This window comes from Vidua macroura, chromosome 33 (assembly GCF_024509145.1).
Source record: "Vidua macroura isolate BioBank_ID:100142 chromosome 33, ASM2450914v1, whole genome shotgun sequence".
NCBI lineage: Eukaryota > Metazoa > Chordata > Aves > Passeriformes > Viduidae > Vidua > Vidua macroura.
This window is the reverse complement of record NC_071603.1, coordinates 627,118-642,581: the sequence shown is the minus strand read 5'-3', so window position 1 is coordinate 642,581 and position 15,464 is coordinate 627,118. Positions and strand designations below refer to the sequence as shown.

At 71.4% G+C, this 15,464-nt stretch overlaps 1 protein-coding gene across 1 annotated transcript; it reads left to right on the top strand.

Annotated features, from left to right (window-relative positions):
• The first annotated feature begins 10,088 nt into the window (after nt 1–10,088).
• B4GAT1 (beta-1,4-glucuronyltransferase 1) lies at nt 10,089–15,282 on the top strand. Its single transcript, XM_054001816.1, has 6 exons — nt 10,089–10,415; nt 10,909–10,965; nt 11,375–11,535; nt 11,828–12,159; nt 12,326–13,347; nt 14,300–15,282. Exons 1-6 carry the CDS (start codon nt 10,089–10,091, stop codon nt 14,489–14,491), a joined length of 2,091 nt encoding a protein of 696 aa, XP_053857791.1. The 3' UTR covers nt 14,492–15,282.
• Nucleotides 15,283–15,464: the final 182 nt, after the last annotated feature.

Here is a 15,464-nt window from a genome sequence, read left to right as displayed (position 1 = left end):
CATCCTCATCCTCCCTCTCCCCTCCTCCTTCATCCCCCCCCTCCCTCCTCATCCTCCCCCCCCCCCAAAAACCGCCGCCGTTGCCATGGAAACGCCGCGGGGGGGGCGCGGGGGGGATCCCCGGGAATTCGGGGAGACCCCGGGAATGGGGGGGGGAGGGGACCCGCGCGAATTTTGGGGGGGGGGGGGGGAACTCGGGAATTTTGGGGGGGTCCCGAAGCCTGGGGGGGGGCGGGGGACACCCGAATCTGTGGTGGGGGAGGGGACGCGGGGTCTCCCTGCCCAGGTCCCCTCCCCCCCCCCCAAAAAAGGCTCCGCGGGGGTCCCGGCCCCGCCCGGCGCGGCCCCCGCCCCCCCGCGCTATTTTGGGCTCCCCGCGCTATTTTTGGCTCCGCGGCTTCGGCGCCCAAATTTGGCAGCGGCGGAGCGGCGGGGGGAGGGGCGGGGGGAGGAGCCAAAGCCGGGGGCGCCCGCGCGAGGGGGGGAGGGAGGGGGAGAGGGGGTTCCCAAAGGCCCGGGGGGGGAGGGGGGGCCCGGGTCCCCCCCCCCGCCTCGTCCTGGGGTCCCTCCGGCCGCGCTGACCCCCACGGTGGTCACTCCAGTGCCCCGGTGGTCACTCCGACCCCCGTGTGGTCACTCCGACCCTCCTGTGGTCACTCCAATGCCCCGGTGGTCACTCCGACCCCCGTGTGGTCACTCCAGTGCCCCGGTGGTCACTCCCACACCTCCTGTGGTCACTCCGACCCCCGTGTGGTCACTCCCACACCTCCTGTGGTCACTCCGACCCCCGTGTGGTCACTCCCACACCTCCTGTGGTCACTCCGACCCCCGTGTGGTCACTCCCACACCTCCTGTGGTCACTCCAGTGCCCCGGTGGTCACTCCCACACCTCCTGTGGTCACTCCAATGCCCCGGTGGTCACTCCGACCCCACGGTGGTCACTCCAGTGCCCCGGTGGTCACTCCCACACCTCCTGTGGTCACTCCAATGCCCCTGTGGTCACTCTGACCCCCGTGTGGTCACTCCAATGCCCCTGTGGTCACTCCGACCCTCCTGTGGTCACTCCGACCCCCGTGTGGTCACTCCAATGCCCCTGTGGTCACTCCAGCTCTCCCATGGTCACTCCGACCCTCTGTGGTCACTCCAACCCCTCTGTGGTCACTCCGACCCCCGTGTGGTCACTCCCACACCTCCTGTGGTCACTCCGACCCTCCCATGGTCACTCCAATGCCCCGGTGGTCACTCCAACCCCTCTGTGGTCACTCTGACCTCCCTCCGGCCACGCTGGACCCTCTCCCTCCCCCACTGACCGCCCCTCCCCACCCGGAGCCCCCCCAGCCCCCCGAGTGCTGCTCCCTCCCCCCCCAGCCCCTCACTGGCTCCTCCCTCTCCCCACTGACCCCCCCTTCCCCCTGCTGACCCTCCCTCCATCCGTCCATCATCGCTGACCCCCCCACTCCTTGACCCTCTCCCTTGACCCCCATTGGCTCCTCCATCCCCGCCTTGACCCTCTCCCTCCATCCCTTGGCTCCCCCATCTCCCCAGTGACCCTTCATTGGCTCCCCCATCTCCCCAGTGACCCTTCATTGGCTGCTCCATCTCCCATTGGCCCCATAGACTCCTCCATCTCCCCACTGAGCCCTCACTGACTCCCCCATCTCCCACTGACCCTTCATTGGCTCCTCCATCTCCCCACTGACCCTTCCATCCCTCCCTCGACTCCTGTCCCTGCACCGACCCTCTCCCTCCATCCCTTGGTTCCTCCATCTCCCCCTTGACCCCCATTGGCTCCTCCAGCCCCGCCTTGACCCTCTCCCTCCATCCCTTGGCTCCCCCATCTCCCCATTGGCCCCATTGGCTGCTCCATCTCCCCACTGAGCCCTCACTGACTCCCCCATCTCCCCACTGACCCTTCATTGGCTCCTCCATCTCCCCATTGACCCTCCCCCTCCATCCCTTGGCTCCTCCATCTCCCCACTGACGCCATTGGCTGTTCCATCTCCCCATTGGCCCCATAGACTCCTCCATCTCCCCACTGACCCTTCATTGACTCTTCCATCTCCCCACTGAGCCTTCATTGGCTCCCCCATCTCCCCATTGCCTCTTCCATCTCCCCATTGGCTCCTCCATCTCCCCATTGACCCTCCCCCTCCATCCCTTGGCTCCTCCATCTCCCCACTGACCCCGTTGGCTGCTCCATCTCCCCATTGGCCCCATAGACTCCTCCATCTCCCCACTGACGCCGTTGCCTCCTCCATCTCCCCACTGACCCTTCATTGCCTCCTCCATCTCCCCATTGCCTCCTCCATCTCCCCATTGCCTCCTCCATCTCCTCCCTCTCCCCACTGACCCCTCCAACCATCCCCCCCCCCCATCTCGCCCCCCACCCCCCCCCCGGGCTCCTCCCTCTCCCCCCCGCTGACTCCCCGCTCCCCCCCCCAGTCCCCCCCACCCCCTCCCCCACCCTGGGCGTGTCCCCGCGCCCCTCCCCTCCCCCCCGCCCCCCGCCCCGCCCCTCTCCCCGCTCCATCTCCAATTTCGGTGCGAACCCTCCGCGCTCCCCGCCCCTCCCCCCCCCCCCCCCCCGCGCCTCCCCTCCCCCCTCGTGCGTCAGCGTCAGCGGTGACGCGGCCGCCGCGTCCCCCCCCGCGTCCCCGGTGTCCCCCCCGCGCGGGGGGCGGCGCGGGGCCGGTGACGCGGCGCTGACGCGGGGCCGCGGGGCGCATAAAGCGGCGGCCCCGGGCGGCGGCGCGGGCGGAGGATGCTCCGCTCCACCAAAGGCGCCTCCAAGGCGCGGCGGGACCAGATCAACGCCCAGATCCGCGCCCTGCGCGACCTCCTCCCGCTGCCCGACGGCGACCGGCCGCGCCTCTCCTACCTGCACGTCATGGCCCTCGCCTGCATCTACACCCGCAAGGGCGCCTGCCTGCGGCCAGGTGTGCGGGACGGAGCGGGACGGAGCGGGAGCGGGGATGGAGCGGGGAACGGCACCGGGGATGGAGCGGGGAACGGCACCGGGGATGGAGCGGGGAGCGGGGATGGAGCCGGGAACGGGGATGGAGCGGGGAACGGGACCGGGGATGGAGCCGGGAACGGGGATGGAGCGGGGACCGGGGATGGAGCGGGGACCGGGGATGGAGCCGGGAACGGGACCGAGGATGGAGCGGGGACCGGGGATGGAGCCGGGAACGGGACCAGGAGTGGAGCGGGGAGCGGGGATGGAGCGGGGAGCGGGGATGGAGCCGGGAACGGGACCGGGAGTGGAGCGGGGAGCGGGGATGGAGCGGGGATGGAGCCGGGAACAGGACCGGGGATGGAGCGGGGAGCGGGGATGGAGCGGGGAACGGCACCGGGGATGGAGCCGGGACCGGGGATGGAGCCGGGACCGGGGATGGAGCCGGGAACGGGACCGGGATGAGACCCGCACCAGGGGTGGCACCGGGATGGGATCGGGGATCGGGGATGGGAGCCGGGATCGACCCGGGAATGGCACCGGGAAAGGGGCCGGGGATGACACGGGGCTGGCAGCAGCCACCGGCGTCAGGCAGGGACGGGAGCCGCTGCCGGGAGCGGGGACCGGGCTGGGAGCGGGACAGAGACGGGGACAGGGACCGGGACCGGGGCCGTTCAGCACCGCGGGCAGGGACCGGGACCGGTGCAGCACCGCGGAGAGCGGCCGGAGGTTCCCGTTCAGCACCGCGGAGAGCGGCGGGGACCGGGCGGGGCAGCGGGACGGGGACCGGGATCCGTGACAGGGACCGGGGATCGGGGATCGGGCATCGGTGACAGGGACCGGGATCGGGGATTGGTGACAGGGACCGGGATCAGGGACCGGGATCAGGGATCGGGACCAGGATCGGGGATCGGGAACGGGATCGGTGACAGGGACCGGGATCAGGGATTGGGGACAGGGACTGCGGCTGGGACAAGGGACAGGGACAGGGACAGGGACAGGGACAGGGACAGGGACCGGAGCTGGCTGCGCACGGGGAGGGCTCCGGTGCCGGCGGCGGCTCCGTGGGTGACGCCTCGGGGCCGCAGGGGACAGCGCACGGAGGGGCCGGGCGGCCGCTGACCGCTGTCCCCGCGTGTCCCCACGCCAGGCCCGAGCCGGGGGGCGCCCCTGGAGCTGCTGGGGGGGCCGGAGCTCGCCGACCTGGTGGCGTCGCTGCCCGGGTTCCTGCTGGCCGTGACCCGCGAGGGGAAGCTGGTCGGGGTCACCGACAACGTGGCGCAGCACCTGGGCCACTCCATGGTGAGCACCTGGGCGGGCCGGGGCGGGCGGGGGTCCCGGGGGGGCGCTGGGGGGGTCCCGGGGGTGCCGGGGGCTCACCCCGGCCTCCCTCCCTGCCCCCCCAGGTGGACCTGGTGGCACAAGGGGACAGCATCTACGACCTGCTGGACCCCGCCGATCACCCCCTGGTGCGGCACCAGCTGAGCCTGCCCGGGCCCCCCCAGGCAGGTGGGTGGGGGTCCCGGGGCTCCCGGGGGGTCTGGGGGGGTCGGGAGGGTCCGGAGGGGTCTGGGGGGACGGGCAGGGAGGAGAGGGAGGGAAGGGACGGGATGGATGGGGAGACAGAAGGGCGGACAGCAGGACAGAGGGGTGGACAGCCGGACAGAGGGGCGGACAGCAGGACAGAGGGGCGGACAGCCGGACAGAGGGGTGGACAGCCGGACAGAGGGGTGGACAGCCGGACAGAGGTGTGGACAGCAGCACAGAGGGGCGGACAGCAGGACAGAGGGGCGGACAGCAGCACAGAGGGGCGGACAGCAGCACAGAGGGGCGGACAGCAGGACAGAGGGGTGGACAGCCGGACAGAGGGGTGGACAGCCGGACAGAGGTGTGGACAGCAGCACAGAGGGGCGGACAGCAGGACAGAGGGGCGGACAGCAGGACAGAGGGGTGGACAGCAGGACAGAGGGGTGGACAGCCGGACAGAGGGATGGACAGCAGCACAGAGGGGTGGACAGCAGGACAGAGGGGTGGACAGCCGGACAGAGGTGTGGACAGCCGGACAGAGGTGTGGACAGCAGGACAGAGGGGTGGACAGCCGGACAGAGGGGTGGACAGCCGGACAGAGGGGCGGACAGCCGGACAGAGTGACCGACGCCCCCCCTCTCCCCCCAGAGCGCCTCTTCCGCTGCCGTTTCACCACCTCCCGCGCCTCTCGCCGCCCGAGCGCCGGCCGCAAGCTGGTGCTGCTGCGGGGGCGCTTCCAGGAGCCCCCCGGGCCCCCCGGCGCCGCCCCCGCGCTCTTCGTGGCCTTCTGCGCCCCCCTGGACCCCCCGCCCTGGCCCTGCCCCGACTGCCTCCTGCTGCCGGCCTTCCAGAGCCGCCACGCCCGCGACCTCGCCCTGCTCGACATCTCGGACAGGTGGGACGGGCGGGGCTCACCTGGGCCGCGGCGGGGCCGGCCGGGGGTCCGGATGTCCGGGGGAGGGACGCGAGTGACCCCGGGCCGGTGTCCGCAGTGTCCTGGTGCACCTGGGCTACGGCCGGGCCGAGCTGCTGGGCCGCTCCTGGTACCGCCTGCTGCACCCCGAGGACCTCGGCCACGTCGCCCGCCAGCACCTGCGCCTCGGTCAGTGTCCCCAGGGTGCCCTGGGTGTCCCCAGCCCCCCTCCCGTCCCTGTCCCCCCGGCCGTGCCGGCCCTGCTGACCATCCCCGTGTCCCCACTGACCATCCCTGTGTCCCCACTGACCATCCCCGTGTCCCCACTGACCATCCCTGTGTCCCCGCTGACCATCCCTGTGTCCCCACTGACCATCCCTGTGTCCCCACTGACCATCCCCGTGTCCCCACTGACCATCCATGTCCTCACTGACCCCTCCATGTCCCCACTGACCCCTCCATGTCCCCACTGACCGCTCCATGTCCCCACTGACCATCCCATGTCCCCACTGACCCCTCCATGTCCCCACTGACCCCTCCATGTCCCCACTGACCATCCCATGTCCCCACTGACCCCTCCATGTCCCCACTGACCCCTCCATGTCCCCACTGACCATCCCATGTCCCCGCTGACCCCTCCATGTCCCCACTGACCCCTCCATGTCCCCACTGACCATCCCCGTGTCCCCACTGACCATCCCATGTCCCCACTGACCCCTCCATGTCCCCGCTGACCGCTCCATGTCCCCACTGACCCCTCCCTGTCCCCGCTGACCGCTCCGTGTCCCCACTGACCCCTCCATGTCCCCACTGACCGCTCCGTGTCCCCACAGCCGGCGCGGGGCCGGAGGCGCGGGGGGAGCTGGTGACGCGGCTGCAGCGCAAGGACGGCCTGGGCTGGACGTGGGTCTACGCCCGCCTGCGGCCGGAGGGGCCGGCCCTGCTCGCCCACAACTTCGTCATCAGGTCAGTGCTCAGCGGTCAGCGGTCAGTGCTCAGCACTCAGTGGTCAGCACTCAGTGGTCAGCACTCAGTGGTCAGTGCTCAGTGCTCAGTGGTCAGTGCTCAATGGCCAGCAGTCAGTGCTCAGTGGTCAGTGCTCAGCGCTCAATGGTCAGTGCTCAGCGGTCAGCGGTCAGCACTCAGTGGTCAGCACTCAGTGGTTAGCAGTCAGTGGTCAGCACTCAGTGGTCAGCACTCAGTGGTTAGCAGTCAGTGGTCAGCACTCAGTGGTCAGCACTCAGTGGTCAGCACTCAGTGGTCAGCACTCAGTGGTTAGCAGTCAGTGGTCAGTGCTCAGTAGTCAGTGCTCAGCGGTCAGCGGTCAGTGCTCAGCACCCAGGGGGTCTGTCCACCCTTGGGGACACGCCGGTGGCCGCAGACCCGCTGACCGCCGTGTCCCCCCGCAGCGAGGCCGAGGCCTGGTGCCTGCGGCAGCAGCTGGCGGCCGAAGCCCCCCCGGGACCCCCGGAGCCGTTCGGGCCCTGCCTCGACTTCCCCGGTGGCGACCTCGGGCCCGGCCTGGACCTCGGCGTGGGGCCCGGCCTGGGCGATGACGTCGGAGCCGTCGGCCTGGCGGTCAGCGTCGGACACGGCCTCGGACACGGCGCTGCGGCCACTGCTGACCCCAGCCTGGCGGTCAGCGTCGGACACGGCCTCGGACACGGCGCTGCGGCCACTGCTGACCCCAGCCTGGCGGTCAGCGTCGGACACGGCCTCGGACACGGCGCTGCGGCCACCGCTGAGCCCGGCCTCGGGGCCACCATCGGCCACGGCCTCGGAGCTGCCCTGGGCAGCGGCGTGGAGCCCGGCCTGGGGGCCGGCATCGGACACGGCCTCGGACACGGCGCTGCGGCCACCGCTGACCACGGCCTGGGGGCCGGCACTGGACACGGCCTGGGAGCCAACGCCACGGCCACCATTGACTCTGGACTTGGGGCCACCATCGGACACGGCCTCGGGGCCACCACTGCGGCCACCGCTGACCCCGGCCTCGGGGCCGGCGTCCCCCCCGAACGTCGGCCACGCTCTCGGAGACGCCGTCGGCCACGGCCTCGGCTCGGACGCCGGCCTCGGCCTCGGCGTGGGAGGCGGCGTCAGAGTGGACATCGGCCTGGGCGTGGCGGCCGGAGCCGACGTGGGCCCCGCCCTCGGCACTGACCTCGGGGAGGACGGCGCGGCCGAAGTGACCGCCGGCATCGGGGCGGGCGTGGCCCTCGGCATCGGGGCCGACCTCAGGGCCGGCGTGGGGCTGGACATCGGCGCCGCCGCGCTGCCCCCGGACATCGGAGTGACCGTCGGGGCCGGAGCCGGGGCTGGACTCGCCCTCGGAGCCGCCCTGGGAGCCAACGTGGGCTCGAATCTCCCGTCTGGCGCCGGACTGGCCGTGGGAGCCGGCTCCGGCCTCGGACACAACGCCGGGCTCGGACACAACGCCGGGCTCGGACACAACGCCGGGCTCGGACACAACGCCGGGCTCGGACACAACGCTGGACTTGGACACGGTTCCAGCCTCGGACACACCCCTGGGCTCGGACACAACGCCGGCCTCGCCGTCGGCTCCGGCCTCGGCTCCGGCGTCGGCCTGGCGGTCGGAGCGGCCCTCGGGCCCGAGATGGACATCGGCCTGGGCGTGGGCGCCGCTCTGGCGCCGGACGTCGTCCCCGCGGCCGGGCTCGGCCTGGGCTCCGGCCCCGGCTCGGACGGCGGCTCCGGGCCGGGTTCGGCGCTCGGCTTTGCCGTGGGAGCCGCGCTCGGCGCCGGCGCCTGCCCCGGCCTGGGAGGGCGGCCGGACGTCGGCGCCGACCCCTCGCTCGCCGACCCCGACCTCGGCCTCGCCCTGGGCGCCTCCATCGCCGCCCCCCGCGGCCGCGCTGCGCCCCCCCGCTCGGGCTGGTGCGCCTGGCGCCGGGGCTGGGGGTCCCCGAGACCCCCGGCGGCGGCGCCGAGACCTGGACGCCGCCCTACACCCCCCGCCAGGCGCCCCCGTTCGCCTTCGGGCCCCCCGAGCCCCCCGAGGCCGCGCCCGAGAAGCTCCCGCCGAGCCCCGAGAGCCCGGGCGGGGTCCCGGGGGGTCCCCCCGGTTCTCTGCTGACCCCCGAGACGTCGCCGCCGCCCCCCGCGCCCCCGGCCGGGCCCGCCCTGCGCCGGCTGCTGCAGGGGCTGGCGGCCATCGCCACCCGCGGCGGCCCCCGGCGACCCTCGGGGGGCACCCCCGGGCCCCGGCCGCCGCCGCCCCCGCCCCGGTCGCCCCGCGACCCCTTCGCTGAGTTGTATCAACTCCCCCAGAGCCGCCTCCAGGACGCCTTCCGCAAAGGTGGGGGGCCGGGGGGGGTCCCAGGGGGGTGACGGGGATGGGGGGGGGGGAAAGGGACCGGGGCACGCACGGGGAGGGGTCCCCAACAGCCGCGTCCCCTCCCAGGGGCTGCCCGGGGGTCCCCAGGGGGGTTCGGGGGTGAAGAAGGGAGGCTTGGATGGGTGGGGGGTGGTCCCGGAGCCCCCTCCCCCCCCCCGGGTCCGTTTCTGGGGACAAGGGACAACCCTGGGGTTCCTTTTTGGCCTGGGGGGTTGGAGACAGGGGGGACAGGGGGGACTCCGGGGTGTTTTGGGGCGGTTCTGGGCTGGTTTGGCGGGGGGGGGTTTGGGAGTTTTTGGGGGCGTTTTGGGGCGGTTTTGGGGCGGTTTTGGGGCGGTTTTTAGGGGGGTTTTGGGGGCGGTTTTGGGGCGGTTTTTAGGGGGGTTTTGGGGCGGTTTTGGGGGCGGTTTTTAGGGGGGTTTTGGGGCGGTTTTGGGGCGGTTTTTAGGGGGGTTTTGGGGCGGTTTTGGGGCGGTTTTTGGAGGTTTTTGGGGCGGTTTTTAGGGTTTTTTTGGGGTCCTGACGCGTGGCCTCTGTCCCCGCAGCCGGAAGCCAGCGCGCCCCGTCGTTCTGAACTAAGTCTGTGACGCGACTTGCCCCCAGTATGGCATATTGTCATTGTCACCCCGGCCCGGGCCAGCGTCCCCCCGGCCCCGGCCGCCCCCGCCCGCCGCCCCCCGGGGCCGCTCGTGCTAATTTAACTCGTAACGAGTCTCTAAGGTAATTGGGGGGGGGCTGGTGGCCCCCCCCTCCCCCAGCCCGGACGCCTGGGGACCGTCCCTCGTGTCCCCTCTGTCCCCTGCCCCCTCCCGCCCCCCCCCCCCCCCCCCCCGCGCCAGGACCCGTCGCCAAAAATGTTTTGGGTCGCTGGGGTGGGGGCTGGGACCCCCCGTAGGAGCCTGTGCCCCTCCCCCCAGCCCGGAGTGTCCCTGTCCCTTGTCACCCCCCCCCCCCCCCCCCGTGCCTGTCACCTCCCCCCGCCCCCACCTCGGAATCTGCGTTTTTGGCAGAGTCCCCCCCAAAAGTGTGTCCCCTCCCCCCCCTCCGTGGGTGTCACCCTCAATGTCCCCAACGCGGGGGGACCGAGGCACGATGTGGCTTGATGTCCCCAAAGTCCCCAGTGCTGTCCCCAGCGTCCCCGACCCCCCCGAGCCCCGGGGCTGAGGCACCATGTGGCTCGGTGTCCCCAGTGTCCCCAGCCCGCGGGGTGGGGACAGCTCACGGCTCGGTGTCCCCAGTGTCCCCAACACCCTGCGAGGGACATCCTGGCCTGATGTCCCCAGCGCCCCCAAGGGTCCCCAGCGCGAGGGGCTGAGACACATCGTGACTCGGAGCCCCCGATGTCCCCGACATCCCCCGATGTCCCCAACGCCCCCACCCCGACACGTCGCAGCGCGATGTCACCGAGCCCAAGGCACCGAGACCCCAATGTCCCCAACGTCCCCGGGGGACGCGGGACCCGCTCGTCACCGGGATCAAAGACTGAGACACCCCGGTGTCCCCGACGTCCTCTCGGTGTCCCCGATGTCCTCCCGGTGTCCCCAGCCCCACGGACCGAGCCCGTCGCGACCCCGGTGTCACCGATGTCCCCGATGAAGGACGGGGGACACTGCCACCCTGCCGGCTCCGTGTCCCCAACGTCCCCAACGGCCGAGGGGCAGCCGGGGGTGGCCCCCCCAGCCCCCGGTGGTGCCCCCGATGTCCCCAATTTTCCCCCCGGCAATAAAAGTGTCCCCCGAGGTCCCCGAGCCTGCGGCAGCTTCTTCGCTGGGAAATTTGGGGAGGGGGCGGGGATTTGGGGAGGGGGGACGCAGGAACTGGGGACAGCTCGGGGGTTTGGGGGGGGGCACAGAAACTCCGGGGAGCCCCAGGATTACCGGGGAGGGTCCAGGAGTGGGAATGAGCCGGGAATTTGGGGGAGACTCGGGGATTTGGGGGGATTTCGGGGAATTTTGGGGGATTTGGGGAGATTTGGAGGGATCTGGGGGAATCTGGGGGGATTTGGGGGTTCCGGGGGTCCCGGGGGTCTCGCCGGAGCCACCGGGCCCCGCCCCCAGCGCATAAACCACGCCCACAAAGCTCAAACCACGCCCCCGAGCGATGAAACTGCGCCCGCAACGCGTCGCGAGCTAATCTGCATAACTCCGCCCCCGGGTTCAGGGCCACGCCTCCCCCGCCCCGCGCATGCGCAGCCCCTCCCGGCGGCGGCGCAGCGCGGTGAGTCCCAGACTGGTCCCAGTGACCCCAAACTGGGACCGGTGACCCCAAACTGGCCCCGATCCCCTCGGAACTGGGTCCGGACCCTCCTCCCCACCCCCTAAACTGGGACCAGTGGCCCCAGACTGATCCCAGCACCCCCGTACTGGTCCCAGTAACCCCGTACTGGTTCCAGCATGCCGGACTGGTCCCGGCTCCGCGCCGGCCCCAGTGACCCCCAGAATCCTCCCAGTAACCCCCAGTATCCCCCAGCACCCTCCCAGTCCAGCCCTGTGAGCCCTCCCAGTGCCCCCCAGTAGCTCCCAGTACCCCCCAGTCTCCCAATCTCCCCTCCCAGTCCCCTTCCAGTCCCTCCCAGTGCCTCCCAGTAGCTCCCAGTACCCCCCAGTCCCCCAATCTCCCCTCCCAGTCCGCCCAGTTCCCCCAGTCTCCCCTCCCAGTCCGCCCAGTTCCCCGCAGTGCCATGGGCCGGGGTCGGGGCCGGTTTCTGGGGGGCTGCGCGTGGCTGCTGGGGGCGCTGGCGCTGCTGCAGACCCTCTACCTGCGGGCGCTGCCCCCGCCGCGCCCCCCGCCCGCCGCCCCCCGGCCCCGCCGCCCCCCCCGGGGGCTCCTGGACGCCTCGGGGGCTTTCCGGGTCTACTGGGACGTCCTGGGAGCCCCCCCGGGCTGGGCCCGCGCCCCCCGGCCCGAGCTGGTGCTGGCCACCCACGGCAGCCCCGGGCGAGCGGCGGCGGCGCTGGGGGGGCCCTGGGGGGGGCCGCTGTCGGTGGCCGTTTTTGGGGAGCCGCGGGGGGGGCTGGAGGAGCTGCTGGCCGTTCTGGGGGGGCCCTGCCGGGGCTTGCGGGGCCGCCTGAGGCTGCAGGTGGTGCTGGGGGCGGCGGGGCCCCCCCCCGAGAGCGGCCCCGGGGCCGCCCCGAGCCCCCCGGGACGGCGCGGGGTGCCGGGGGGCGCTGGCTCGGCTGGCGGCCGCCGACCCCCCCAGCTACGCCTTGGGGGTGCCGTACCCCGGGAACCTGCTGCGGAACGTGGCCTGGGAGGGGGCGGCCGGGGGGGGCCCCGGAGGGGGACCCCCGCCCCAATCCGGGGGGCGTTTCGTGCTCGTGGTGGACGCCGACGTGGTGCCCAGCCCGGGGCTGCGCGAGGGGTTCCTGGCGCTGCTGCGGGACGGGGGGCTGGACCCCCAAAACTGGGGGGGCCAGGGGGGGCTGCACCCCCGAAACGGGGGGGGACACGGGGACCACAAAGCTGCGGGGGCTCAGGGGGATTTGGGGGACCCCAAAGCTTTGGGGGCTGCTGGTGGCCTGAGGGTCCCCAACACCTCGGGGGTCCCCCATGTCCTGGGGGGCCCCGATGGCCTGAGCGGCCCCCGGTGTCCCCAGCGTCCCCAAGAACCCCAAAACTTCATTGGGCCCCAAAGACCCCGGGGGTCTGCAAGCCCCAGGTGTCCTGAGTGACCCCAAAACCCTGGATGACCCCAACATCCTGAGTGACCCCAATGCCCCAAGTGACCCCAATGTCCTGAGCAACCCCAAAAGCCTGAGTGACCCCAATGCTCTGAGTGACCCCCACACCCTGAATGGCCCTAAGGCTCCGAGTGACCCCAAAATCCTGAGCGACCCCAAAACCCTGAGTGACCCCAGTGTCCTGAGTGGTCCCCATGCCCTGAGTGACCACAAAGCCCTGAGTGACCCCAATGCCCTGAGTGACCCCAAAATCCTGAGCGACCCCAAAATCCTGAGCGACCCCAAAATCCTGAGCGACCCCAATGCCCTGAGTGACCCCCACAGCCTGAGTGACCCCAAGGCCCCGGGTGACCCCCACGGCCTGGGTGACCCCCACAGCCTGAGTGACCCTCACAGCCTGAGTGACCCCAAAGCCCTGAGTGACCCCCACAGCCTGAGTGACCCCAAAACCCTGAGTGACCCCAATGCCCTGAGTGACCCCCACAGCCTGAGTGACCCCAAGGTCCCGGGCGACCCCAAAGCCCTGAGTGACCCCAAGGCCCCGGGTGACCCCCGTGCCCCGGGTGCCCCCCGTGCCCCGAGTGCCGCCCGCCCTGCGGAGCCGCCCTGGGCGCGGGCGCTCTTCGTGCTGCCGGCCTTCGAGGTGCGGGGCCGGCGGCGCCCGCCGGGCTCCAAGGCCGAGCTGCTGCGGCTCTGGGCGGCGGGCGAGGCGCGCCCGTTCTACGGGGCGCTGTGCCCGCGCTGCCAGGCCCCCACCGACTTCGGCCGCTGGCGGGCGCTGCCCCCGGGCCCCCGGCTGCGCGTGGCCTACGAGGCGGCCTGGAGGGACCCCTGGGAGCCGTTCTTCGTGGCCCCCGCCCGCGGCGTGCCCCGCTTCGACGAGAGCTTCCTCCAGTACGGCTTCAACCGCATCAGCCAGGTCAGGGGGGCTGGGGGGCTGGGGCTCGGGGGGTGGTCTTGGTGGCTGTGGGGTGGGGTGTCTGGGGGGGTCTGGGGGTCTGGTGGGTCTCTGGGGGGTCTCTGGGAGTCTCTGGGGGGGTCTCTCGGGTCTCTGTGGGTGCTCTGGGGTTTCTCTGGGGTCTCTCTGGGGACTCTGGGGTCTCTGGGGGGTCTCTGGGGGTGCTCTGGGGTCTCTCTGGGGTCTCTCTGGGCTCTCTCTGGGCTCTCTCTGGGGGTCTCCGGGGTCTCTGGGGTCTCTCTGGGGTCTCTGTGGGTGCTTTGGGGGTCTCTGGGGTCTCTGGGAGTCTCTGGGAGTCTCTGGCGGGGTCTCTCGGGTCTCTGTGGGTGCTCTGGGGTCTCTCTGGGGTCTCTGTGGGTGCTTTGGGTGTCTCTGGCTGCTCTGGGGGATCTCAGGGGGGTCTCTGGAGGGTCTCTGGGGGGTCTCTGGGAGTCTCTGGCGGGGTCTCTCGGGTCTCTGTGGGTGCTCTGGGGTTTCTCTGGGGTCTCTCTGGGGACTCTGGGGTCTCTGGGGGGTCTCTGGGGTCTCTCTGGGGTCTCTCTGGGGGTCTCCGGGGTCTCTGGGGTCTCTCTCGGGTCTCTGTGGGTGCTCTGGGGTCTCTCTGGGGGTCTCCGGGGACTCTGGGGGGTCTCTGGGGTCCCTCTGGGGTCTCTGTGGGTGCTTTGGGGGTCTCTGGCTGCTCTGGGGGATCTCAGGGGGGTCTCTGGAGGGTCTCTGGGAGTCTCTGGGGGGGTCTGGGGGGGTCTCTCAGGTCTCTGTGGGTGCTCTGGGGTCTCTCTGGGGGTCTCCGGGGACTCTGGGGGGTCTCTGGGGTCCCTCTGGGGTCTCTGTAGGTGCTTTGGGGGTCTCTGGCTGCTCTGGGGGATCTCTGGGGTCTCTCTGGGGTCTCAGCGTGACCCCCCGCGCCCCCCAGGCCTGCGAGCTGCACGTGGCCGGGTTCCGCTTCGCGGTGCTGGACGGGGCCTTCGTCACCCACCGGGGCTTCAAGGAGCCGGGCGGGTTCCACCGGAGCCGCGAGGCCGAGCTGGGCCTCAACCGCCGCCGCTTCCGCGCCTTCCGCCAGGAGCTGCGGCTGCGCTACCCCGGCTCCGCCCGGCGCTGCTGAGCCGCACCTGGGGCGCACCTGGGGCGCACCTGGGGCACACCTGGGGCACACCTGGGGCACAGCTGGGAACTCCCAGTGGACAACTGGGACACACCTGGGACTCCTGGGAACCCCCCCATGGACACGTGAGGGGCCTGCTTTGAACACCTGGGGACACCTGACACAGCTGGGACACCGGGGAAGCCCCCAATGGACACCTGGGACGCACCTGGGACACCTGGGAACCCCCAGGGGACGCTTGAAGGACCTGGTGTGAACACCTGGGGACAGCTGAGGACCTGCCAGGACACCTGGGGACACACCTGGGACACCTGGATGCCCCCTGGACACGGGCGTGACCGTCCCTCGGTAAATTTGGGCACCTACCCATGATGCCTCTGTGTGGGTGACGTCATGAGGGCGGGGCGGAGTGAGCAGCTGCCTCCAGTACAGACCAGTAAGGCCCAGTACAGACCAGTGCCCCGCCCGGGTTGTTTATCATATGAAACTACAGCTCCCAGCGTGCATCGGGTGCCAGCATGGCCGAACTTCCGCCGCGATTAGAAAAACCACAGCTCCCAGGATACCCCGGAAACAACATGGCCGCCAAGCAACTTCCGGTTTTGCCTTTAAAAATTGAACTTCAGTTCCCATCATGCATCAGAAGCGCGTGGCCGGAAGTGCTCCTCGTTTATGGGACTACGGCTCCCGTCATGCATCGGGGAAAAAAACATGGCCGACTTCCTGCGCGCTATGCGTAGAAAGGGCGGGCGCGCGCAGCAGCGCCCCCTGGCGGGCGGGAGGACCGAACGGGGGGGGGGGGGGGGGCAACGGGAGGAGGGGAAACCCCAAATTTGGGAGGGGAGGGGCCATGGGGTGGGGGAGGGGACCTGAAATCCGAGGTGGGGGGAGGGACAGGATCTCCCAAATTTATTTTTTTTTTGTTTGGAGGGGGTGGAGGTGGGGGGGGTTGTGACCCCCTCCCCCCCAAAAT

What these genes read in the sequence shown, in the direction of transcription:
- B4GAT1 (XM_054001816.1), top strand. Translation starts at nt 10,089, where the DNA reads ATGTCCCCGACATCCCCCGATGTCCCCAACGCCCCCACCCCGACACGT. An exon ending in CCCGGCGGCGGCGCAGCGCG is followed by an intron (nt 10,966 to 11,374) that starts GTGAGTCCCAGA and finishes CTCCCCTCCCAG; the next exon opens with TCCGCCCAGTTCCCCCAGTC. An exon ending in GCTTCAACCGCATCAGCCAG is followed by an intron (nt 13,348 to 14,299) that starts GTCAGGGGGGCT and finishes CGCGCCCCCCAG; the next exon opens with GCCTGCGAGCTGCACGTGGC.